At 56.5% G+C, this 25081-nt stretch overlaps 1 protein-coding gene across 3 annotated transcripts in view; it reads right to left on the reverse strand.

Annotated features, from left to right (window-relative positions):
- Positions 1–542: 542 nt before the first annotated feature.
- The window catches only part of PXN (paxillin), a 47554-nt gene continuing 23015 nt past the window's right edge, over positions 543–25081 (reverse strand). The window contains exons 2-15 of one of the 3 annotated variants that reach the window (XM_042911677.1): positions 12465–12691; positions 12060–12175; positions 11572–11708; positions 11264–11465; positions 10271–10406; positions 7891–8781; positions 6486–6761; positions 5894–6205; positions 5162–5260; positions 4721–4891; positions 4429–4602; positions 3774–3855; positions 3464–3612; positions 543–2700 (exon numbers count right to left, since the gene is read on the reverse strand). In XM_042911677.1, the coding sequence (XP_042767611.1) occupies positions 2434–2700; positions 3464–3612; positions 3774–3855; positions 4429–4602; positions 4721–4891; positions 5162–5260; positions 5894–6205; positions 6486–6761; positions 7891–8781; positions 10271–10406; positions 11264–11465; positions 11572–11708; positions 12060–12175; positions 12465–12691 (3239 nt within the window). In that variant the 3' untranslated portion in view covers positions 543–2433. The remainder of the gene's footprint in view (positions 2701–3463; positions 3613–3773; positions 3856–4428; positions 4603–4720; positions 4892–5161; positions 5261–5893; positions 6206–6485; positions 6762–7890; positions 8782–10270; positions 10407–11263; positions 11466–11571; positions 11709–12059; positions 12176–12464; positions 12692–25081) is intronic. The other 2 variants (XM_042911675.1, XM_042911676.1) reach the window with 2 other exon arrangements.

A 25081-nucleotide genomic window follows, 5' to 3' on the forward strand; every position in this document is an offset into this window, starting at 1 on the left:
AGAGACCCATCCTCAACTGTAAGTCCACCAACTTCTGCTGGGAAGGTTCCCACCCCACTCACTCCGCCCCAGCCAGCAAGTAGGGCGGCGGTGGGGGGTACATCTGGTCAAAGCAGGAACCCAGGCAGAGGCAAGCCCTGGGTTCACATCCTGCCTCTGGGCTCACTCAGAGAATTGTGTTGTGCACGTCAGTTCTCTCTGAACCCCTTCCCTTATCTGTAAATGAGTGTGAGGCCACCCACAGACCCCATGTGAGGATGCCCTTCAGGGAATCTACAGCAAAACTAAGGCAGGGCCTGATCCATGCAGGGCCCAACAGCACTGCTCTCCCTGCTTTTCCTCACCAACTGCTGAGAAAAGAGCCAAGCTCACGCAGGGATCCCATCTGTTCCGGGGGCTTTTTGCCTCAAGTAGGGGAACATCACTGAGTCACTCTCATACTATGGTCTCCATGAATCCGCGGAGGGCTTGGTCTCTTTTCTGGCACTAAATTGTTACCTCAGACAGGATCTTCCTCACCAAGAAAAGGCACTAGGCATAGGTGAAAATAATGGCAAACTTTATTGGCATAAGTCACAGAAATCGAAATGGGGAAAAGCCAGGTTAAAAGTTTACAGAGAAAAAAAATGAAATAAAATCCTCAAATAACCATTGCCCCAGAAGGTAGACCCCAGAAACCCCAGTACCCCTAAGGGAGGGGCCTGGGGCCAGTCACTGTAAACAGAGCAATAAGGCCTATGGGTGGAAGTGGAGACATCAGACCTTTGGAGGGGCCTGGCTGACCTCCCCAGACTGGGGCTGCTCCTAGCCCTGTCTCAAAGGAGGGGGACCCTCTTCTGAGACCCCGGCACACTCAGTCTTTGCTATGAAGCTAGTGGAGTGGTCTGGATCATCTTCACGTTAGACCCCCGCCGGGACCCCTTCTGCGGACCTGGAACACCAGGCTTGCCTGTTCCTGTTTCATCCTTGGGGGACAGAGCTCTGAGGGCTTCCTACTGCTTTAGCAGGATCCTGTCCCCTCTGCCCGGAGTCCTATCAGGCCCCCTTGCAAAAATTTTTGGGCCCTTTTCCCCAGACCTCCAGTCTCCAGGGAGGGCAGGGGAAATTTGGGGAAATGCGGGGCCCAGTGGAATCAACAAGACCAATGGTCAAAATCAGATACCAGCTTTCCTGAGAAGGCAGAAGAAAAAGCCAGAGAGAAGCAGTGAGGAGGCCGAGAATGTTCGGCAGGTTCTCTTTGCTGCCAAAAAGTTCACAGGGGAGCAGATGCTCCTGATGGCTTACTCGGACAGGAAGCAGCACCCCCAAAGTGTACTTTCCCCTTCTCCCCTCTCAGGAACAGGACAGATGAGGTTCAGAACTCTAGGCCCCAAAGGGCAAGACACCCTAAGGCCAGTTTCAGTTAAGAGCTTGCTGGCCCAGGTAGTAAGGAAGGGGTTTTAAAATACAGCAGTTTATATAAAACAGTCCTGGTGAGCCGTGAAGTTAAGGAAGGGGAGTCAGAGAGCTGCTCCGAATTCACCTGCTTGTGCTAAGAAAAAATAAAATACAAATTGCTTCCCCACCCCAAGCCCTCAGTACAAGGCAAATGCCATGCCACGGCCATTGTCACCAACAGGACAAGTGGCCATGGAGGAGGAGAGTATAAAAGGGGACATCTTTAAAATCTCTTCAAAATCATTTTGTATAGAGAAGTAAAAGCAACTCAAGACGATATGAATTCAAACCTCAGTGTAGAAATCTATCAAAGTCGGTACAGTGTCCAGGCACGGGGCAAAACTCCCCACCTCGCGCCGTCCCAGAGATGGAGGAAGTGACTATAAAACATTATTGCTGAAGAGGCCTCTCTCAGTAGAACCAGAGCAGTTATGGGGGGATGGGGGGAGCAGGGGGCAGTTGCCCAGGCCTGGGGAGACTGGAAGGACAGGAGGAGCACAAGAAACCTTCTGGGTGGCCCCTTGACCACTTCCACCCTTGGATAGATAGATTTATGCTGGCATTGTCTGAAGGGAGCTGGGTGTCCCCCAATACTCTCAGGACAAGGATAATCAGGTCGGGACAGGGTAAGAAGGATAAAAAAAAAGACCCCATCAGACCCTGCCTGCCCTTCCCCCTGGCTCCACTGCCAAAACATGAGTAAGAGATGGCTCCAGTGTCGGGTGCTGGCATGGCCAGGCGGGTTGGTGGGGACACACGTCCAGGGAGGATGAAGAGTCGGCAGCCTGGGAGGGGGCTGCAGGAGGAGGAAAGCCCAGAGGCTCTGGCAGGCGAAAGAAGAGTGGGCCCTCTTGCCATCCTGCACCAGCCGAGGACACGGGTTCCAGTTTCGATCAGGTTTGCCCCTTCACCCCTGGGCAAGGCCTCTGGGTCACAGTAGCAGTTGCGGGGGGTGGGGGGTGGCTGGGCCAGGGCAGGGGGGGCCATGAAGGGTGCCTAGCAGAAGAGCTTGAGGAAGCAGTTCTGACAGTAAGGCTTGTCGTTCTGCTCCTTGAAGGTGCCCTTGTTGAGCTGCTTGAGGCAGAAGGCACAGACGAAGTGCTCCGGATGGAACTTCTTGGCCATGGCGGTGATGCAGCGGCCCGTGATGGGCTTCTGGCAGCCAGAGCACAGTGAGCCTCGCCGCTCGTGGTAGTGCACCTCACAGTAGGGCTGCCCATCGTGCTCGAAGAAGCTGCCGTTGACGAAGGGCGTGAAGCACTCCTGCCAGGCAGAAGAGGGGGGTGGGGCACAGGAAAGGGGGCTCAGGCTGGGACATCTGCCACTGGCATGGGCAGAAGTCCGTCAAGGTCATGACTCCCCCTTGCTGAGCGTTTCCTATGTGCCACGTGCTGCACCAAACGCTCACTGGATTCTCCCAACAGAAGAGGCAACTGAGACCTAGAAGTTCAGTGACTTGCCTACAGTCACACATCTACTAAGTTGCAGGGCCTGGATTCAAACACAGGTCTTACTGGGCTCCTGGGCAAGTGGCTATAACATTGTGCCCAGAAACCTACCTGCACACTTGGGTGTCAAAGGCACTGAGAAGTCTTGCAGTGAGCAGTGTTTTCCAAACTTATCTGGTCTGAAAGCCCTTGCTGGATCTCTAACATCTGTGGACTCCCATTACCTCCAGAATGCAGTTTGGAGACCATGGCCCAATATTTCCACTGAGGCTGCTAAATGCTTGATCTCATTTAATTCTCACGTGCCCTTCTACCGAACATGACCAGTGCCAGGGCCGCCCACCACACAGGACAAGGCTTGGGGACATGTCTACCTTACTCTTCTTGATTTCTCCCCGCCTCAGTATGAGCTCTGGCCCAGGATCCACTGGACCTGGGAACTGTACCCCCTATCTGCTACCTCTTTAATGACGCCCAAGTTAGATCCAGAGAGCATCACGGGGGGCGGAGGGGTGGCCTTCTCTCCCCACTGCCCGCTCCCAGCTCCCTCCAGACAAGTAGGCCAGGGGGCTCCCTACCCGGCACACAAAGCACTCGGGATGCCAGAGAGTGTTGAGGGCCGAGATGTAGTTCTCCAGGATGGCCCGGGCACAGCCACCACACTTGGGCGCGAACATGTCAAAGTAATCCTTCCGGCAGTAGGCCTTGCCGTCTTTCTCATGGAACCCTGAGGAGCAGGGGTTTGGGGGGGCAGAGTTAGGGCTTCCAAAGGAGGAGCCACCCTGACTCTCACATCAGCAAAGTCTCCTGCCCCTGCCTCCCCAGTGCTGGGGATGGGGGTGGGGGGCAGAAGGAGGGGCAGCAAGGTGGCCTGCCTGCCAGTCGTACCTTCGGGACCAAAGAAGGCTCCACACTGGGCGCAGAAGAAGTGCTCGGGGTGCCACGTCCGGTCCAGGGCTGTCACCACTTTCTGTGAAAGCAAAGCGTGGGCCCAGAGCCCAGTTGCCAACCCACTGGACAGATTCCACAGTGGAAACTCACAGGCAAGACCCTCCCCCCCCCCCGCCAGCCCATCCAGAGATGAAGTCCCTCCTCACTGTGCTTGGATTACTACCGGGAATTCCAATTCACTGAAGGAAATGACATGCCCAACACACTCTCTCTCCTGAATCTTCACATGGTAAGGTTAAGGTCACAGGCTGTACTGTGACCCCCATCTTATAAGAAAAGAAACAGTCTCAGAGAGGTTGAGCGTTTCCCTAAACATCACACAGCAGGAGAGTGAGGGCACCAGCATGCCATTCCACTTATCAGGGTGGAGCTCCAAACTCCTGGGAGCTTCCCCAGAGGGAATCTGGGATGGAGGTGGAAGGGAGGCAGAGGGACCCTGCATCCAGCCTGCGCCTGAATCCCAGCCCCACCGTTTCCTGGCTGTGTGAGCTCGAGCATGGGAGTGACCTCTCTGAGCATCAGATGGCACGAACTATAGCGAAGAAGAAATGTGCCAGCACGGCTGCCCTCCCGCCACGCGACAGGGACTCACATCCAGGATGGGACCGTTGCAGTAGTAGCAGCGTGGAGAGAAGAGGTTGTGATAGTCCTTTTCACAGTAGGGCTGCCCGTCCCGCTCAAAGAAGTTCCGGGATCCGATCTCCTCTTGGCAGTGGGTGCAGACAAAGTGCTCCGGGTGCCACGTCTTTCCCATGGCAGTCACAACCTGAGGAAGGAGGCAGAACACGGCTCCGGGCCCTGGCCTGCCGCGGAGCACCCTCCCCTGAGGGGCAGAGGTCCGACCACCTGCGGCTCCCTCCCCTCTCCACCTCGACCTTCATCACCTGCCCGGCAATGGGCTTCTTGCAGGCCCCGCAGACCCCTTTGGCAACCGTGGCGACCCCCAGTTTGTTCAGGTCAGACTGCAGGCTCCCCAGCATACTATCCAGCTGGCTTCCAGGCTTTGGAGGCCCCCCAGGGGGAGAGCTGCTCCCTGTCTTCCCCTGGGCCATGAACTGTGGAGACAGGGAGAGAGGTGGTCAGGACTTCCAGGCTTGGGGACGACGTCTGCAGCACCGCGGCACTGGGGGAGTTTCTCCCTCCTGGACATTTGGGCTGATAGAGGCAAGCAGGGCCACCTCTTCCAGGGCCTTCAGAGCCCAGAGGGTGGGAATGGCATCCACAAGAGATCCTGGTGGTCACAGGGGTTCAAGGCACCCCACCGGCCTGACCAACGTCCAGAAAATGGGCAAGCAGGACCCTAGGCCCCCAGCCTCAGCACTGACCCCTCCCTCGTCCTGCCCTTCGGGACTGCTCTGCCTGCCGTTCGGAGGCCAGCCGGCCGCCCATGCTTCTCCATCCGCAATCTGTTCCAGGCCCTGGATCTTGGGTAGGGGAGGAAACGAGGACAAGAAAATTGTTTTTAATTAAGGAAGAAAGAAAAAGAGATCTTGGAATTGGACCATTTCACAAAAGGGAATCTAAGAGAGATAAGAGATCCCGCCCCCACCCCCCAACTGGAAGTACCAAAATAAGGAGGAAAAGTCTAGAGAAGGATGGCCCAGGCAGATGTGAAGAAGGGGAGAAAGGTGAGCCAGCTAAAGGCACAGACACAGGAAAGGAAGGTGACTGGGGCCAGGAGCAAAGAGGCCTTCCAGATACTGGTCTAGGGGCTGGAGGGAGAGAAGGCTTGCTTTCCCTTCTGGGAATGGCTTCCTCAGAGGAGGATGGGGCAGGACCAAGGGACATCAGGAAGGAACAGGCAGAGAGAAGCCGCACCAGGGAACAAGAGGACAGATGACATCAAAGGGCTGGGAGAGTGAACGGCAGATTAAGAGAAGGTCCCGGGTCAAAGCGAGGTCTACGGAAGGACTGTGGTACTGTCCTGACGTGTGCACAGGGGCGGGGATGGGGGAGTGTGCCACAGGGTATGTGTGTGTGTGTGGGGGGGGGGGGGCCTGCAAGTGTGCAGGGGAGGGACAAGGCCCAGGCAGCAGGACGGGGACAGGGAGGCCTGCCTGCATCGGGGGGAAGAGCGGGTCCTCGTCGGTCTGGCAGCCCACGGACCTCCAAGTTTGGGGTACAGGAGGGGGAGGGGTGGGGCCCTTCACACCCTCCTCCTGCAGCCCTGCCACAGCACTCGAGTCCCCAGGGGAACCTCGGGCAAGAGCGGAGGGCCCCAGGGAGGAGGGGCCGGGCAGGCTGGGTGGGGGAGAAGGGCTGCTGGCTGAGGAGTCTTTACGCTGCTGGAGCAAAGGGACAGGAGGAGGAGAAGCCAGAACAGAGAAGGTTCTTCTCAGGGGAACAGGGGAGCCAGGAGGGAAGACGACCTGGGAAGAAGAAAGGAGGGAGAGAGATGAAGCAGAGCAGAGGAGCAGGGTGTGGCGCCATCCCCAGGCTCCCCCTGGGCTTTCCCACCCTGGCACCAAGCATGAGGTCATGAGGCCATGAGGCCATGAGGCCAGCCTCACCAGGTCACAGGGTGCAGGACCCCCTTCCCCCCACCTCCCCACACACCCCACACCTCCCCTCCAGCCATCCTGGGGAAGAATCGGGATGCCTACTGCCCTGACCCTGGCCCTGGCCCAGCCCCGGGCACCTCCTCGCTACCTTCTCTACAAGCTGCCCCCCAGCCCGCCTCCCTCGAGGCTGCACAGTGATGATGACGCCCTCAGTCAGCCAGTCCTCAGCAGAGGCCCCCGCTGCCCCCGCTGCCTCCTCTGCCTCCGGCTGGATGCCGAGCCGACCCTGCAGCTCTGCGATGAGCCGCTCCTGGGATGGGGTCCTGCTCAGGGTGGCGGGGTCCAGCCGGCGGCGAGGGGAGGGCTCCCGGGACATGGGGTGCGCGTGGCCCGTCTCCCGGCTCCTCCTGATCACAGAGCGGATCTGAGGGGGGAGGGGGAAGCCGTCACAGTCCCACTCTGGGCTCAGCCGATGCTGCTCAGTCCACACTCAGGTGCCCCAGGGAAGAGGCAGGACAAAACTGCCAGAAAAGAGCCAAGCTGGGGTGAGGTGGAGGCAGGGGGCAGAGCAGACTCCCTCCACCCAGCGCTCACCTCCATGTCGGCAATGACCTTGGGCAAGACACTTCACCTCCAGGGGCCTCAGCTTCTCTATCCTTGAAATGGGGTTAGAGTACTTTCTTGGCTGCCTTACAGGGTTATCACATTATTTGAAAGGATGTTAAGTGGACATTCTTGAAAAGGCATAAGGCTCTTTCTTTTTTTGATCTGAAATAGAAAAACGTGATCTTTCTTCCAATAAATCTTTTAATTTTTTCCTTATGTATATTATAACCTGCTCGTTTGTAGTGGTTTTGGCTTTTTTGTTTTTGCTTTACTTTGTTTTGGGAGAGGACATAAAATTTTAATCACGCAAGAAGCACATAAAAACAGTAACAGTAGCCGTGGCTTATTGAGGACCACATGCTGTATTCTCAGCACTTCACAGGCATTATCTCATTTAATCCTCTGGACAACCTTGGGGGGAAATGGTCTATTATACCCTCATTTTCTCTCTCTTTTTTTTTAAGTAGGCTCCACACACAACATGGGGCCTGAACCCACGACCCCAAGATCAAGGGTCGCATGCTCTGACGAGCCAGGCAGGTACCCTACTATTACCCCCATTTTAAAGATGAGAAAACTGAGGCTGGTGGGGGGTTGCCCAAGGTCACACAGGGTAGCAAGTACTGGAAGCACAGTTTATATTCAGTACTATCTGGTTCCAAAGCCCATGCTTTTAACCATTTTGCACACATCACATCAGAAAGGAGGAGCCCATCTAAAGGAAAAAGCCTTAAACGAGCAAGAGGTGACTGTCACTAAGAGATCATTCCAGGGCCCAGAGAATTCCACTGCTGAATCCTGGTCATCAGGGTCACAGGCCACGCGATCTTCGGATTTGCTGCCCAAGCAGACATGCAGAGTGGGAGGCTACATGCGGTTAGGCAGGAGGGGCCCACACTTGGGCCGGCAGAGGACCATGCCTAGCAGCCGTGCGAGCTTGCGCCTGCCTGGCCTGAGGTGGAAATCCTCTCAGTGGTGCTGGGCGTGTCCATGACCACGGCAGGTGGAAGCTCCGACTGTTCCCTCCTGGCAGCAGCTTCAGTGACGCCCTCTGGCCACCTGGGGGTCTCAGGTCCCTGGGTTGGCCTGACCAGGCTTCCCTTCATGAGTGTCTGTCCACCTAACTGCTCCTTGCCAACTGGGGCCGGGCCGCTGCTTTCCAGCTCCCCTGGCTCTGGCTTTGCCCTCTGCTTCCGCTGTCCACATTCCTTGGTGAGACTCCAGGTATCTGGGAAGATGGCCTGACGGTCCACGGCCACGACAGCTGGCTCAGTTACTTCCTGGAAGCTGCATGTGGCTCCGTGGGGCGTCTCAGGCCTGAGCGCCTCCAAAGCCCATGGCTGCTCCCGAGTGGCAGCCACGGCCTCCTCTGGGTACAAAGGGTTGGCCAACAGCCCGTGGGGGGCTCCAGGCTCCTGGGGACCTATATACCCAGCTTGGCCGGGTAGCATGTGGCAGGGGGGGCCCCCAGAAAGCTCACTTATAAGATTCGGTAGATCTTTCCAAACCTGAGTCTGGCTCTCTGCACCTAATGGCCCCAGAGACCCCTCCACAGAGGGAGACCCTGAGTTGGGAGTATCAGGCGTCACCCGGAGGCCAGCCAAATCAAGCCAGTTGGGAGCCACAGGAGGTAGAAGGCCCCGTCCATTATCAGTGTCCTCAGAGCAGAGGACCTCCTGGCTGGGACTGTGGCCTCCAGAGGAGGGTTTGGTAATGGATGGCAAGAATACAGAGGGCCCAGGAGGAGGAGGAGGAGGAGGAGAACGTATGAGGTGTGGGGATGGAGCTGGTTTGGGCAGCAGCTCTGGGGAGCTCAAGGCCACAGCAGAGGAGCTGGTCTGGAGGAGGAGAAAGACAAAAGACAGAAGGGAGAGGAGAGATAGACGGGAGAGGGGAGGGGAGGCGCTCACCGCAAGGGATGGGCTTGGGCTGAGGGCTCTGAGAGCCACCATCAACACTGACCTAGACTACGCCGAGGTGGCTATGAAGGTGAAGCATGAGTACTGGCCTAAGAAAAAGACCCCAGACCCCAAAAAGGTGTTCCTGGGCTCCACATCCTTGGCTCCCGTCAAAGCCATGCCTGTGGGACCACCCCAGTCAGAGTAGGTACAAGGGAGAAAACGCTATGGAGAAGTGGACCACAGGAGACAGGTGGCCAAGGAGGTTAGCCCAAGCACCGATCGAGAAAGAGTCGGCCGCAGGCAGCTGCCCTCCTCTGCCAAACCTGGTCCAACGTGGCTGTCTCTCCCAGACAACCCTACCCTTCCTATGGCCCCCAAGACCTTGCTCTCAGGGCACAGCTAGAACCAGTGCAGCTTCTTGTAGGACACTACGACCCTGGCTGTCTCAGAAAGCAAAAGGAGCCTAAAGGGAAGGAGGGCAGGGCTCTCCAAGGCCAACACCAGAGTCCAACACCGTAAGAGTCTGACAGTGGCTACTCACCACTTAGAACCGTGAGGGTCACAAGCCCACATAGCTCCCATCCCCCACTGTGAATCCCCAGCTGGAGGGACTCTTGGAGGTACCCTCAGGGCCAAGAGCACTCAGACTGCTTGCTCCCCTTCTCAGATTCCCTGTATCATGCCCCAAAGGTCTCGGGCAGACCCACGTGGAAGGATGAAGTCAGCAACTGTTGGAGATCAGTCAATATCAATCCCCATGGAGGCACTGCATCTTCTAAATAAAACATCTTGGGCCTGGCAGGCCCAGGAAGCCCAGGAAGCCCAGGATGGGAGGGGAAGGGAGGTCTCGTGCAGAACAAGCTCAGTAGCCTGACAGGTTAGGACAGAACCTATGGGGACTCAGAGGCTTGTGGAGAGTTGGGGAGAAGGATAGAGGGAGGCTGATGGCTGGAGGCCTATGGATTCAGGAGCCAGAGGCAGAAAGAAAAAGGACGTGTTGAGGACAGCTAGCCAGCGTGGGAGACGGGACTCCAGGGCAAATGACCTCTCAGGCACAGGATCCCAGTCCCACATGGCCCATCAGAGAATGCCCTCCCCCACTAAGAGCAACCATCAACACAGAGCCCTTTGTCCCAGCCTCCTGATCCCCTTGCCTGGGTGGCTGGGAGCTGGGAGCAACCCGGGAGGAAGGAATGTCCCTGCAAAGTGCTTCTCTGCCTTCACAGGCTGTGAGGCAGCCCAGTCCCCATGAAGCCTGGCCGGACCCTCCCTCTCCCGCATCCCGGCAAGGCCAGAGCATTTCCAGGCCCCCGGCTCAGGGCAAGGCACCCGGACGCTGAGGGACTGAGTTCTGGCTACTCACACTGAGGTACAGGAGGAGAAGAATGAGGGGGCAGGGCGGGGGAGAGGAGGGGTCTTGGGGCACCTTGAAATCCGACAGCGAGGCCATCAGCTCGTCCAGCTCCCTGGTGGCAGAGGAGGCCGACATGCGTGTCTGCTGCTGGCTGGAGGTGGCTCTCTGAGGGCTGCTCACCTCGCCCTGGTTCACAGTGATGGCAGGGCTGCAGGGCAGGCACGGCATCAGCGAGGGCCCCGGGGTCAGCTCCACGTGCCCCCAGAGTGGCCCTCTCCTCTTCAGGGTACCAACATCTCTGCTCTCCCAGCGGGGTCCTCCCGCCCCTGACTCTACAGAAGCCCGCCAGCTCCCGATCTCTCCTGGGGGCCAGAGCGGAGGTGAGCGGCCGGCACGGGAGAAGGGAGGGCAGCTCAGGGGTCACCTTCCCCAGGAAGACACCTCTGGGCCTCCCAACCCGGCTTCAAGCTTGCCTGTTAAACAAGCCCAAATGGGATAAAGGACTTGTTCATCCCTTGTGTATCCCCCACGACACTGGATGTACATGTGAGATTGTTCCAGCAACACAGTAACAGCAAGAAGAGCTAACATTCAGTAAGCCCTTACCACGTGCATCATGTGCTATGAGCCGGAAACCATTCCAAACACTTGACACGTATTATTGGCTCTCATCCCATTGAGGTAGGTGATCTTATCACCATTGTCCTATATCCCTTCATCCCATTTTATAGACAGGAAAACTAAGGCTTGAGAGACGATGCTTAGTAAGGACAGAACCAATATGTGAACCCTTATAGTGTGGCTCCAAAGCCTGTGCAGACAGCCACTAAGCTATGGGCGCCCTTGTCATGCACAATGTCATCTTTTCTGATAGGTGGTGGTTCACTGGAGGCAGGGAGGGTGTTCATGGGACTCCACTAACCCCCCAGCGCCAGGTACGGGGCCTGGCAAAAAACAGGCACTCACAGAGGGAATGGGTGACAACTCGGCTAAGTGGACAGACACCGGGGCATGGGCACTGGCTGGGTGAGACCTTCCCTGCCGGGAGAGCCCGGTGATACTCACACTGGGCTGGGCACAGAGCTCTCCAGTTCATCCAAGAGACTCTCCACACTGGGCCGCACGTCCTCCAGACCACGGCCCCCATTCCGCTTGGGCTTCTCTTTGGTCAGGGGCCCAGCTTTGCCCCCCAATGGGCTGTTACTCTCTGGGATGCCACAGTGGGGGCTCAGAGCCCCAGGCAGTGGGGGGCTGGAGTTGGCCTCATCTTGGAAGAGTGAGAGAGAAAGGCTGGTCAGCCCTGACCCCTCTGGGGATCCAGAGGCCAGGTGGATCTGGAGGGGGCAGGAGGGTATACAGGGATTCAGTCCTACCTGCAGGAAAGCCTGGGGGGTTATGCTGCACAGCGTTCAGTTCCAGCAGCAGGCGGTCAAGTTCAGAAAGGTTGCTGCCCAGGGAGGAGCTCATCACTGTGGGTGAAGGCTCAGCAGACTTCTGCTTGTTGGGGAAACTGAGAGGCAAAGGGGAGGTCACAGTGAGAGGCGTCCCACCCCCGTAGTTTTGGTGGCCTCCAAATTCTCAAGGAGAATAAGGCAGAAGGCGTACAAAGTCTCCCCCCAGCAAGAGATTAGAGAGGGAGGAAGGGATGTGGTAAAAAGAGAGGAGGAAAAAGTCTTGCCTCAGTTCCTCAAAGACACAAGGTGCTGTGACAACCCAACCCTGCTGCTGCGTGGAGATGGCAATGCTGAGGCCACCGGGCCAGTCCAGAGGCATTAGGAGCTGGCCGGGAGCCTCAGGGCCTTCTGCGGGCTGTTGGAAGCAGGAGGGGAAGGAGACAGGCAGGCAGGTACCGGGGCAGTACCTGTAGACGTGCTCTTCCTCACCGGCGCGGGGACATGGAGGGCCGCCGCCGTCCTGGGGGACGGAAGCACTGGAAGTTTTGGCACTGGAGCCGTACACAGGTGACGGGGACTGAGGCTGCAGGGAAGAGAACGCTCAGAGCCTCCCCCAAGGGGAGGAGAAGGAAGAGCCCGAGTCACCCCCAGGAGGTTCCTGCTCACAGACAGTCTCACCAGGGAATTTCCACTCTGGCTGGGAGACAGGTGATTAACACTTGGTCACTTGCCCCCTCACGTGGCATCTGGGAGACCTGGATATTTCCTGGCCCCTCTCCCTCTCCCTCGACCCCATTCCTCCCCCGGTTCCCCAAACGCCTACAGTCCCGAAGCCTCTGTTCCCTGTCTTCCAGCCACTGCCCCCACCTTACCTGCTGGTGGATGAATCGGGAGGCACTGGGCTGCCACTGGTCTAAGGGGTCAAGGATCGTGCCATTGAGGGCCTCACTGGATGGGGGTGGAGGGACAGGGGGCGGCACGGCAATCTCCTGGTATGTGTGGTTTCCAGTTGGGTATGAGTAGGGGGTCTCCTCAGACAAGAACACGGGCCGTTTGGAGATGTGGGAGGTGGTGGACTCCAAGTCTGCCAGCAGGGCGTCTGTGGAGAGAACAGGCAGAGAGCCGGTAGGAACCAGGGATCCTGGACCGCACAGTCCAGCGGCAGTGCCTTGCCTGCTTGCTGCACCCAAGAGTTAATGACTTCTGAGCACCTGCCCCACCCCTGGGAGAAATAACCAGCCTCAGGACAGGAAACTGTCAGCCCAGACCAGTCTGGCTAAGAACCAGCTTCCAAAACTGACCTCTTCTCCCCAGCCCAGGACTGAAGGTGCCATGGAGGCTCCGTGGGCTGCCTTTGGGGCTCTCCTACCTCTGGCAGTCAGGCACCTGTGTTCCCTGCCGACAGGGCTGTGCAGCTGGCTGGCTGGAAGTCAGAAATGCCTGCCTGGCACTCTGACTTCACAGGGCAAGGCGGGGAGAATGGGCGGGAGGGGCCACACGTCACGGGGAGGGGCCCAGGCAGTGCCAGGTCCCACTTAAATTCCAGGAGCTTAGGCTTTCTCAGTGCCCCCCCCACCCCCCCCCACCCCGACTAGAGCAGTCCCGGGGGTGTGGTACCTGCCTTTCTGGCTAGGTAGAAGTAAAACCCCAGGCTCCGAGCTCCTCCTGAGACTTCTGGGCAAGGCTCTGGGCTACTGGGGTGAGGTACGCGAGGAGGTGGGGGCTGGTCGAGGCTGGTGCAGTGTTCCCCACCCCCTCAGCCAAGCAGGGGGCAGGACTGCTCTGTAGGCTGTTTCTGCGGAAGCCTGGCAAGCAGCCTGGCCCCAGAGACTCCAGGGCCCCACTACTCTGCTTTTAACAGCAGCAAGGGAGCCGAATCGAGTACAAGCTTCCATTACTCTGGCACCAGGCAGCCAACAGGGGGGCCCTGGATCTCCCCAGTCCCCAGACGAGGGAACAGCTGGAGGGGCAGGAGTAGGAACTGTGGAAAACCCCCCAACTTCAATCCTCCCCTCCTGGGACCCTCAACAGCCCCACAGCCCAGAGAGCCTGGCCCCAACACCACACCCTCATTCCTACCATGTTCAGGGACTTGCTCTCACTTCCCTGCCGACCTGCTGAGGGTCAGGAATGACGCTCAGTCCCTGTGGGCCTTAGGATATTACATATCAGAAAGCAATGGCTGTGCCTACTGCCATTTACTAGTAACAGGCACTGTGCTAGGCACTGTGTGTACATGGTCTCTCTGTTAATCCTAATCCTGGATAAACCTGGAATTCTGATCCTCCCTTTGCAGATGGGAAAAGGGGCTTCAACAGGTGATGGGGCTTTCCCAGATAACAAAGCCAGTGACAGACAGGACTGTCTGGCTCTTCAGAAGCCCCAAACCCCAAAAATCTGGCCTGCAAGAGTCTGCTGGGATCACGACATGATGCCACATTTAAACAGCACAATTTCCTGAATGTCAGCGCCCAGGATCAGAGAGCTACCAGTCTCATTCTTCCTAAGGGCTCTGTCCCCAACCCTACCCCAGCTCAGCAGAGGGAAGCAAGGGGGGGCCCACACCTTCCCCCAGGTGCCTGCCCCGTCCTCCCACCCCCAAGGCTGGCCACACCTACCCCTGGCCCCTACCCAGCTGGTCAGAGGGGGAGCTTGTCACAAGGCCCAGGACCCTGGGGCCAGTAGCGCAGCACAAGGGTCTCCTGACTTCCAAGGAAGTTCCTGCAGCCCCCTCCCACTCCGGATCCTCTAGGAGATGTCTGGCATCCTGTCTCTACCAAATCAGAACTAGAGACAGTCAGTGTGCACCCAGGTAATGACAGAAAAGGACCCAGCGTCCAGGGCCAATCCCAGTGGCCTCTGCACAGCCGCACCTGCTGCCCTGGCTTCACGCAGCATCCGCATTTCTTCTGGGCCCAATCCAGCAGGGGCAACCCCCAGCTGGAAAACCCCAAAGGGCTCCCCAGAGCAGGCAACAAGTGCAATACCAGTGAGACTAAAAGGAGTAGCTGCCATGCTTGACCACCCACCACATGGCAGGAGCTTTACCTGTGTTCCTTCCCTTCCTCCTCACAGCAAAACTAGCACGGAGGGGAAAGTGAGGTTCAGAGAGGTAGATAGAGTCACGTCCCCATGCTGCTGAAGCTTGCTGCCATGACACAGCCAGGATCTGAACTTGGCTCTCTCAGGCTCCAAACACTCAGTAGAAGACAAATGGTTAACCCATTCCATCAGACCCTCTGAGTGAGGGCCTCCACTGCCCTCTGCCTTGAATACCCCATCCCCCCTAGTCATGAGCTGACTCTAAGTCTGGTTTATAATTTCACTTGTGTGTTTTTTTTTTAAGTTTATTTACTTATTTTGAGAAGCGGGGTGTGTGTGTGTGGGGAGAGAGAGAGAGAGAGGGGGAAAGAGAGAGAGAGAGAGAGAGAGAGAGAAAGAAACCAGTGGGGGAGGGGCAGAGAGAGGGGGAGAGAAGATCTGAAGCGGGCCCTGTACTGCCAGCAGCGAGACCAACGTGGCGCACTTAAACTCACAAACCAGGAGATCGGGACCTGGGCCAAAGTCGGACGCTTAACCCACTGAACCACCCAGGAGCCCCTCACTTGACTCTTCTGAACACTGATACATCTATTGGTCAAAAGGAGCAGCCCTAGGGGACAGAAACAAAAGATCCCAAGAGTTCAAGTCTCAGTTCCTCTATCTACTATCCACGGCCAAACAGCAAATGCCTTCACTTCCTTGAGCCAGCCTCAGTTGCCTTGGCAAGTGTGATTCCTACCTCGCAGCACTGGTGTAAGGTTTATATAAGCCAGCAGATGCTACGCTACATGGGAAGCTACAAACATCAGATCTTATTTGTTTTGTGACATTGTGAAAAACATCTTCCTCTAAGGAGATCAGGATAGGATGCAAAGTACTGACTTCTCCTACATGTTCTATGGGTAGAATCTGGGCAAAACATGACAAGGGCAATCTGGAAGAGAAAAACAAAGTGATGAAGTAACATTCAGAGTGAAACCTGTGTGGATGCCTGGGAGAGAGCACATCAAACTTGCGTCTATCTGAGTGAGAGAGAGAGCGCACGCACAAGCCAGCAAGCCACAGGGCCTCTGGTGTAGCTTCCTTCTCTCTCTGCACCGTCTTTGCTCAGTGACTGCACAGGACTTGGCATCACTGTCCCCCCACAGGCTCCCCCAAATGCCTCAAGAAAGGGAGCCAGGAATAGAGGAGGCAGCCAAGGAGGACTCTGGCCTCTACTTTAGATTCCTGTAGGTGCAGAAGACTGCTATGTCCCCATGGCCTAGAAAATGGTTACAGGCCAAAGTCTCCTTGCAAAAGCTCGGCAAACTCCTCCCCTGCTGAGTAAACAGAGGCAGCAGGAAGAGGACTGATCAAGGGAGTCCACTTGCAAGCAGCACCACATGGGTGAGTCCCCCAGTTTTCAGCTACAGCTACTGCCTGGTACTTAGCTCTAAACACTCGGGGGCCAGGCTCAGTGTCCTACTCAGATCCCAAAAAAGGGGTCAGAGAAAATGGTGCCCATTGGAACACTTTCCCCCCTCCCAGTGTTTGTACGTTCCAGATACACAGAAGCAGGATCTGAAGCAGTGAGGGCTCCCTCATCCAGGCTAAGGAAAGCTTCAAACTTCCTCAGCATTTCTCCACTAACTTTCTGGCTCCAAGCCTGAGACCTCCAGAACAAGTCAGAGCCACTAGGAGCACCCAAGCCACTCTGCGGAAGGAGGCTCTTCCTGGGGCTTCCCGTTCCTTTTCTGGAAGAAACCGCCCTACATTCTGCAGGCTTTTTGCCTCTCTGGGCCAGCTGGTGCATGTCCTGCACTTCCATCCAACGTGTGTGTCGGAGGAGGGTTCTCCTCTCTAGGTAGGTGAGGGAAGGGATGGCTGGCTCGGTGCAAAGACTTCCAACCCACCGCGGGCAAAGGACACCCAGCTATGCCCTGGCGAGGAAAGGGTGCGGTCCGTCCGCTGCTTCCCGCCAGAGGGCGCTACTGGCCCGTCAGCTTCCTGCCGCAGGCAGTAACCAAAGGTAAACTCCGCGCAACCACCGAATTTTCGAGCCGGGGAAGACCCGGGAGCCCCTGGTCAGGGGTTCCCTGGGGAAGCTTCAATCTCGAGAAAGCTCGGCTGAGCTGGAAGGAAGGAGCAGCTACGGGAGGAGCACGAGGAGGCCTGGGTGCCAAACCTCTCACCCGTGCCTGGGGCACACCATTTGAAGGCGCGACCCAAGAGTGACGCAGCCCCGCGAGGGCCCCGGAGACCCACAGGGACGCACGCCCCTCCGCAGACGCAGCGCCAGCGGGCGCCCCGTCCCCACCCCGCGGCCGCGCCTGGGCCCAAGCAGCCGCTCAGATCAGAAGCGCCTTCGGGTCCAGAGGCCGCTCTGAGGCTGCTTGGGGACAGGCGGCCTGGGTGGCTCGCAGCACCGGGCGGGCAGAAGCGAAGAGGCCCTTCCCGGCAGGCGGCAGGCGGGTCGAGTGGGGGGGGGGGGGGGGCCTCGGGGTCTGCAGCCCCGAGGGGGTTAAGACGCAGGCGTACCGTACGGCTGGCTGCCCAGGGAGGGAGAGGAGGATAGAGGGGCCGGTCTGCCCGCATTCCAAGATGCAAGCTGCAGCTGCGCCCCTCACATTCCCAAACCAGCCCGGGGACGCAGGACAGGGGCAGCCCCGACCCGCCTCATGCTCCCCGGACTGCAGCTCTGGGGACCCTGGCTGACCCACTGACACACGACACCGTATAATGAGTTAAAGAGAATCAATGAACCCCCTTCAACCTCCACCCCCAATGAAGTATAAAAACAAGTGAGACTCCTTCACAAGCCTGGTTTCCTCCTACCCAAGCCCTGGCCACCTCTGAGTGTGTGATAAAGACTGTCAAGAGCAGAGCTACAGCTGGACAGATGCCAAGAGATAAAGGTCTGTCCACCAGACTCCCTCAGTGTGGGGGTGGGGGGTAGGGGGTGTGGGTCAGGGAGGACCCACAACTGTTCTAGTCTCTCCTCCCGGGCTCCAAAGACACTGATGTTAGATCTTGCACAGGGGTACTCTGAGTCACACACTCTGCTCAATGGCCGAGCTGCTCAGCTGGGCTGCTTAAAGGTTCTTGTGCCTCAGTTTCCTTGTCTGTCTGATGGGAATCCTATCATTTTACTCACAGGAGCAAGGATAACATGAGAAAAATGGATACACAGTGCTTGCTTAGCACTGTCCCTGGAGTAGCACATACGGTACACTGCTAAACTTAGGGGAGCCGGCTCCCAGAGAGATGGTTAGCCCTGACGGGGCAAGAGAAAGCACCTCTCCTTCTTATCCCGTGCCTGAGGCAAAGGATGCTGCCATCCTGGATGAGGGTTAGGGGCACCACTCTGTGGAAAACAAAGTCACCCTGCAGAAGCCTCCCCACCTCATCCCCACAGATGGGGCAGGTATATGTGGGGGCATCATCCCTTCCCAGAGCTCACAGGCTCCCCCTGCCAGATGGGCCCCAATGCTGGGCCCCTGGCCACTCCTCTATCGGCAGAGCTAGGCTGAACTAGAGGAGGTGGGGGTCCCCTGGCCACCTCAAAATGCCGTGTATTCTTGAGGCCTGGCCTAGGAGAGCCCCCAGTAAGAATTCAATCTTTTCAAGACTGCTCACCCACCTTCTTTCTGCAGGCCTTAACTCAGCTTTCGTCACCCTGGGCGAGGGCTGGCACAGTTTCCTTAGGAGCTGACAAGCAGAAAGAAGGAGCAGCAGGCACCACCCTGAGAGCTCCGGCACAGGCAGCAAGAGGCTGCCATGGCACAAGGGCCTTCCCGACAGCCCAGGGCCAGCTGTGCATCCCTGCCATTTAACAGGAGATCAGGCTGGCTCAGCAAGCTCTTTTCCCACTGTCTATCCTGCTGGGTTCAGAACTCTGGGCCAGGAAGGTTGCAGCCCCCCTGCTGACCACCTGCTTGGGGCGGCTGGCCTCAAGTGTCAGAGGAGAAGCTGCCCAGCCTTCCGAAGGACGCCCAAGCTCAGGGATCCAAGCAGTGAGCAGGCTCGGCCCTTCCTAAAGAAGTTGCTATGTAAACAGCAGGAACAGCTCCTCAGGGATGGTCTCATCTCAGCCCCTTTGCTGAGACTCTTCCAGATTAGGAAGGAGAGTAGGACAAGAAGGCGGGTCCCCCTTCCCCCAGCCCTGAGCACATGAGCAGTTAGAGCAGAGGTAATCTAATCCACAGCGGGGTACTTTTACATGGTGAGTAACTCCCCAGGAATGGGGAGCTGGGTATATTTATCCTGATAACTGTCCTCCGAGGAAAGACAGATCTGTGACCAGTAAGGGCCAATCCACAATTAGGCTAGATCTGCTCTGCTCCCACCGGGCCCAGGGACCCATGACCTGGACACTGACTAGGAGGTCAATCTCCTGGAGAGGCCTTCCCTGCCAATTTGGGTTCTTGTCCACTGTCTCCTCTCCAAGAATTAAGCTCTGGAAGCAGGGGCCTGGGCTATCTTGTTTGATGCCTATCCCCAGCAGGCAGAATGAGAGAGCCTATGAGGAGAAGGAAAATGGGGAGCAGAGAAAATGACCAGTGAGAGTAAGAGCCAGGACACAAGGATTCCAGGCCCAGGGTGCCAGTCAGCAGGTCAGACCACCCACATGGGTCATCTTCTCTGTCTATAAAAGGGGCAGAACCCAATCTGTCCCCATTCCTGGAAACAAGCTCTAGGGAGGAGATGATATAACTTCAGGTAAGACTTATATAGCACCTTTGAGCTCTTTGGAGTTTGTCTGAATCCAAGGCATTGCTATTATCTGAATCCCAGACAGGAACTGCTCTCCCTAAGGAGATGGATGAGAAACAATCAATACTGTAGTGATATTTAAATATTTAATAGCCATGCCTGGAGGTTATGAAGACTTAGCCACCATTCTCCTTAGCTGACTCATGCCTCACTCAACAGGAACTGCCATTTTACTCTCCCAGCCCTAACGGAAGTGTGGGCTGGGGGTGACACACAGGAAACCAGGGGAGAAGGCCGAAGTCCTCCAATCTGCTGCGGGGAAAGTTGGGAGGTGGCCCTCTGCAGAAGGAATTTCTTCCCTGGGCTTCCCACATGCCAGAGGAGGGTGGTTTCCTGTCTGCTGAGGAGCCCTTCCTTGAAGAGGCTGAGACAACGTGAGTGTGCCTTGCTGGCTGGGTCACCTTTACTGGGTGCCTGGCTTGCGCCCAAGGTCACAGAACACAGAGTAATCCGAGACTCAAGAGAATAAAGGCAGAAAGGCAATTCCAGAGGTCACCCTGAGCTCCAAGCAAAAGCCCAACGGCCCCATCTGCACCAGGCACGCACACAGGGCCCCCCTGGTCAGGCCCCTGGCTGCTACTGAGGCTTCCCCACGCAGTAGCAAATGGGAAGAGGCGCCCAGATTTACCCTGCACACCTCCCTGTGGGCACAGGGGCAGGTCCAGGCTGGCCAGACCCACAGTCTCTTTTCTATTGTAAGTAACTCATCCCTCTGTCCAGGATCAGTAGGCCCCGCCCTCCTCCAGAGGTCCCAGAACCACCGTGGATGCATTTCATTGGCCAGATTTCCTGCACCTCTTTGGGTCATCCTGAGACTGCACTTTTTAAGGTCAAGCTATGGCCCAACTCCAGGCCCATCCCACAGTTCCTTCAACACGGATTTACATACAAAAAGAGGCTCAAACCCGGGAGGCTCAGGTGCTGGAAATTTTCTCAGCTATCCACACCCACTCCAATCCACTCCTGCAATCAGGCTCTTCCAGGGAAGTCGGTCTGTTTCTGTTGCAGGGCTGTTGCAGGACTGTTGCAGGGCGGGGCTGCTCCATGGGCCTCTCAGCCCCGCTAATCACCAACAGAGGTTAGGAGGGGCTCAGAAGTGAGTCATCTGCCCTACAGAGACCCGAACAGAAAGTTCAAAAGTTTGCCTGTTCCGAGGATGCGCTGTAGTCTTCCCAATGTTTGTGGATTTCATAGCAGTCATTTCTTTGCCAGCCAAGTTCTGATCAATAAATACAGCCCAGGGGTGCCTGGGTGGATCCGTCAGTTAAGTGTCTCCCGACTTCAAATCAGGTCAGGATCTCACAGTTCAGGAGATTGAGCCCCACGTCGGGCCCTGCGCTGACAGTACAGAGACTGCTTGGAATTCATTGTTTCACTCTCTCTCTCTCTCAAATAAATAAATGAAAATTACACACACACACACACACACACACACACAGCCCAAGGTAGCCACAGAACAGGCCAGTGCTTCCTGATCTCAGGCAACCATTTCCCTAGTTCAGCTCTCTCGCACCTTTCGGGTTCTCTGACAGAAACCCTAAGAGCCACGGCGGGTGCTTCTCCCTTCACTGGCTTCCTTTCTTTTCAACAGCTTAGACCAGCATCCAAATCGGCGCTCAGTCCCTTTGAAGCTTTGCCTGCATCCCCCTGCCCAGGTCCCCCCCTCCCCCACCCCCTGTGCTCTGACTCTTCCAGCAAACACCAGCAGTGTGAACTTTTGGAACTTCTGTGTGTCGCCTTGCCCACCAGACCACACACCCTATGTTTCTAGGAACTCCCTTCCTCCTCGCCAGATCCACAACATGAATACCCCCAGAAGCCTTTCCTACAGCGAGTGCCTGGGTGCCAAGCAAGGAGTCACAAAGCTCAGCCGCAGGTGGCCCTCTCTGCCTGCAGGAGAAGATCAGAAGCCCTGGGGTTGGCATTCTTGAGCTTCTCAGAATATGGCCTCAACCTAGCCTTTACCTCCTCCTGGAGCACTCACTGCAACCTGCCTCTGCAGACAAACTGGGCCCCCTCTTCCCTTTCCCCAGCTGTGTGCCTTTATTCACAACATGCCCCTGCCCCTACCATCTTCTACAGGGATATCCATACCCCCAGAGGACACACGGAGCCAGGGGGCACAGGAACCACCTCGGGATAAACAACCTTCTGAGGATCAAATTTACTCAGGAGAAATTTAAACCACTGCCCTTAAAGAGCAAGGCTACCTTAAGGAACCAAATGCAAAATGCAAATTAATTGTAAGATAAGAAGTGAGGCTTCAAAGAGACTCTTTGCATATGCACTCAGGGACTTTGGTGAACGAGTTTTAAGCAAGACCACAAAGCCACCACTGTCCATACCACAAATTTGGCTGCTCTGGTGGCACTAGGAATGGGGACAGTCACATAGCTCTTTGTACACCCTCTGGCATCCGAAGCCACAGGCCCTCCAGTGAGGCGGAAGGGTTAGAGTCCACCATTCACCAGCCAGGGCGGCAGTTTACTAGATCATTCTGGGCTTTAGTTACTCAGAAAACTCCTAGAACATGTGGTACGTAATCAATGACAAAACATGCAAAAGCCACCTAAGGGGTGGGGAGAAGTTCCTCTGCCCTCCCACTGTGACACAGAGGGACACATCTCCCTTAAGGATGGGGGTAGGGGGAAGTGGAGCCAGGGATAGCGGCCAGGAATGTTGGGAGCTATGACAGGTCCATCCCTAACTCAGGCCTCCTTGCTGATCAAACCACTGACCTCACCCCTCCGTGCCTCATGCCTCAGGCTCATTCCAAGTCCTCCTTGGCTGAGCCCAGAAGCCTCCCTAGCAAGCCAGAGGCAAGAGAGAAGCTGCAGGGTTCCTGCACCCACCACCCCCACACCTTCCGGGAAGTCACAGCCATCAGAGACCCCTGTGGCTTTGAACCTAGAATAGGGACAACAGGAGCTGCCCCAGCTCCAGGGAAGCTCAGCCTCCCAACTCCCAGAGGAGTAACCCCAGGACGGAGCAGCCCCTGTTCCTGCCACTGAGGCTCCAAGCCCAGGAGTGCCACACAGGAACCCAAAGACGGAGCCACAGGGCCGGGACGAAGCTCAGGCAGGGGGAGAGGGGGAGGAGTGGTCTTTACTGAGCATCTATCAGGCTCCTAGCCTCACAACCCCACCTTACAGATTAGGACAAAGAGGCTCAGAGATGTCCAATGGGTGCTTCTACCAGCAAGTGGAGTCCCCAGCGAGGGCAGCTCTGCCTGACCTCACTGCTCATCCATGTTCTTTCCATGACATTCCAACAGAGAGGAGTGATGGCTTCCTGTAGCCATCCCTTGTTCTGCCTGTCACCGCTCTCCCATGTCTATAGCGCAGTCTCTGGAGCCCCTGGAGTAACCCAAAAAAGCTGGCCACGGGGGTGCTACCCCACCACTGCTTCCTCCAGGCCTCTTGCCCTGGGTCTCCCCCGTTCTCTGCTCCCCACTCCCCACTCCTTCCCCCCTCCTCAGTCTCCAGCAGCGCCCTGGGCCTCTGCTGAGCCCCTGGTGGTAGCATTCAGAGCTCAAAACTCAAAGGCTGGAGTGCTGTGGTCTAGGCTAATGCGCTCCTGGGCTGAACGGCCTGAGTGTTTCCCTCCCGTGCCACACTGGCAGCTACCAGATCTGAGTGGCATGATGCAAGATGGGGCTGCCCTGAGCACTGACCTCTGACCTTACCACCAGGCAGCCTTCTCTGGATGAGAGGGAGGGGCCTGGGTCATTTGTTTGGAGGGCACAGACAGATCAGTGGCTACTCAGTCCCCACCAGAAATAGGCAAAGGCAGCATGAGAACCATCAGGAGACAGAGAGCTGCTCTGGGCTCCACTGAAGTCACTAAACAGCCAACTGAGGGACGGACAGACAGCTGGCCTAGACTCTGCAACCCAGAGTCAACCTAGATCTTCCTTCAATAGATAGCCACACATCTCACTCCTCCAAGCAAAAAAGTGGCAGCCTCCGGCCTCCTTCCTCTGTAAATGCTGTGCCCACCTACCCCACACTGGAGGGAAGAGGTGCAGGGAAACACAAGCCAGCCTCACACTGGTTCTCACACTGGTTCTCAGCTGCAAGGGGTGCCACCACCGTCCCGGGCTAACACTCATAAACTACTGACATTTGCAATTGATTTGCTCTTAATTTTAGAAAATAAACTGAGGAGCGCCTGGCTGGCTCAGTCGGTTAAACACCCAACTTCGGCTCAGGTCATGATTGTGCAGTTCGTGAGTTCGAGCCCCGCGTCAGGCTCTGTGCTGACAGCTCAGGGCCTGGAGCCTGCTTTGGATTCTGTGTCTCCTTCTCTCTCTGCCCCTCCCCCGCTCACACTCTGTCTCTCAAAATAATAAATATTACAAATTTTTTAAAAATTTTAAATCTGAAATATTAAGAAAATAAACTGAAGTGGGTTCAAGATTACTCCATGACAGGGGCTCCTGGGTGGCTCAGTCAGCTGACTGCCCAACTTTGGCTCAGATCACAATCTCACAGTTTGTGGAACTGAGCCCCACATTGGGCTTTACACTGACAGTGCAGAGCCTGCTTGGGATTCTCTCTCTCCTTCTCTCTCTACATCTCCCTGGCTCATTTTCTCTCTCTCTCTCTCTCTCAAAAATGAATAAACATTAAAAAAAAAAAAAGGTTACTCTGTGACTGTCCTTCCCCCCACGTGTGTTCCCATCTGCTTTCTTGAGAGAAAGAGCTGGAAGTATACAGAGCCCAGGCACACCTTCGGGAAGGAAGATGGGCAGCATGTGATCCTTACCTGCCAGAAGTGTCACCTGTGGGGTATGTCCTGGCAAACAAAAATTGGAACCACTCTCTGAGATACTCAAGAGTTCTGAGAAGAGGAGGCAGATAGGAGAGGAGGAGAGAGAGACAGAGAGACAGAGAGACATGGAGCCAGCTGCCCCTGCAACCCTCAGCTGACCTCCAAGGACACTTTCACTTCCCTAGAGGCATCACACCATCCAGCCCTGGTCTTCTCAGTCTCTCAAATTTTGGAAGCCATCTGCTTCATTCTGGGCAAGACAAAGTTCTCCAGAGGCCATCTGGCAGCTGGTGTCACAAGTGACGGTCAGCACGTCCTAAGTAAGGGGGTGGATGGTCTAGGGAGGGCCCGTCACACCCACAGAAGCCCCCAAGTCTCATCTTAGTCTCCCCAGAGCTCCCCACACTTGCAGGTGGCAGGCCTTTGGGGGTGGTGTCACTAATCTACGAAGAGGGATACCTCTGGCCATTGTCTTGAGGAGGGCCAGACGAACTTCTCTGAAAGCCCAGATCCCTGCCAACTCTCCACATTAGGAAATCAGCCTCGTCCTGGACAGGGAGGGAGCAGATGGAGGCCGCAGTCCTCACAGCTTTGGCTAACCAGAGTCACACTGGGAAACCACAATAGAAAAGAAGGAGGAAAAGACAGACTTCCCAGAAACAAAAAATGTCCAGGGAGACTTCTGGGCTGTGGGCCTTGCCAGCAAGGCCCACATGTAAGGCCATGAAGGTGCAGAGGAGGAGGACAGGGTGGGAACAGAACCACAATAAGACCCTGTAGTCTGCCTGCAAGAAGTCCACCAACCCCAGAGCTGAGGCAGCAACGAAGCAGACCCCAAGCCTCTGTGCCCCGGGGCTCATGCAGGAGAGAGGGTCCCAGGGCTCCAGCTTGACTTGGCAAGGCTGGCCTCCCTCCACCAGGC

Source organism: Panthera leo, chromosome D3 (assembly GCF_018350215.1).
Source record: "Panthera leo isolate Ple1 chromosome D3, P.leo_Ple1_pat1.1, whole genome shotgun sequence".
In the NCBI taxonomy this organism is placed as follows: Eukaryota; Metazoa; Chordata; class Mammalia; order Carnivora; family Felidae; genus Panthera; species Panthera leo.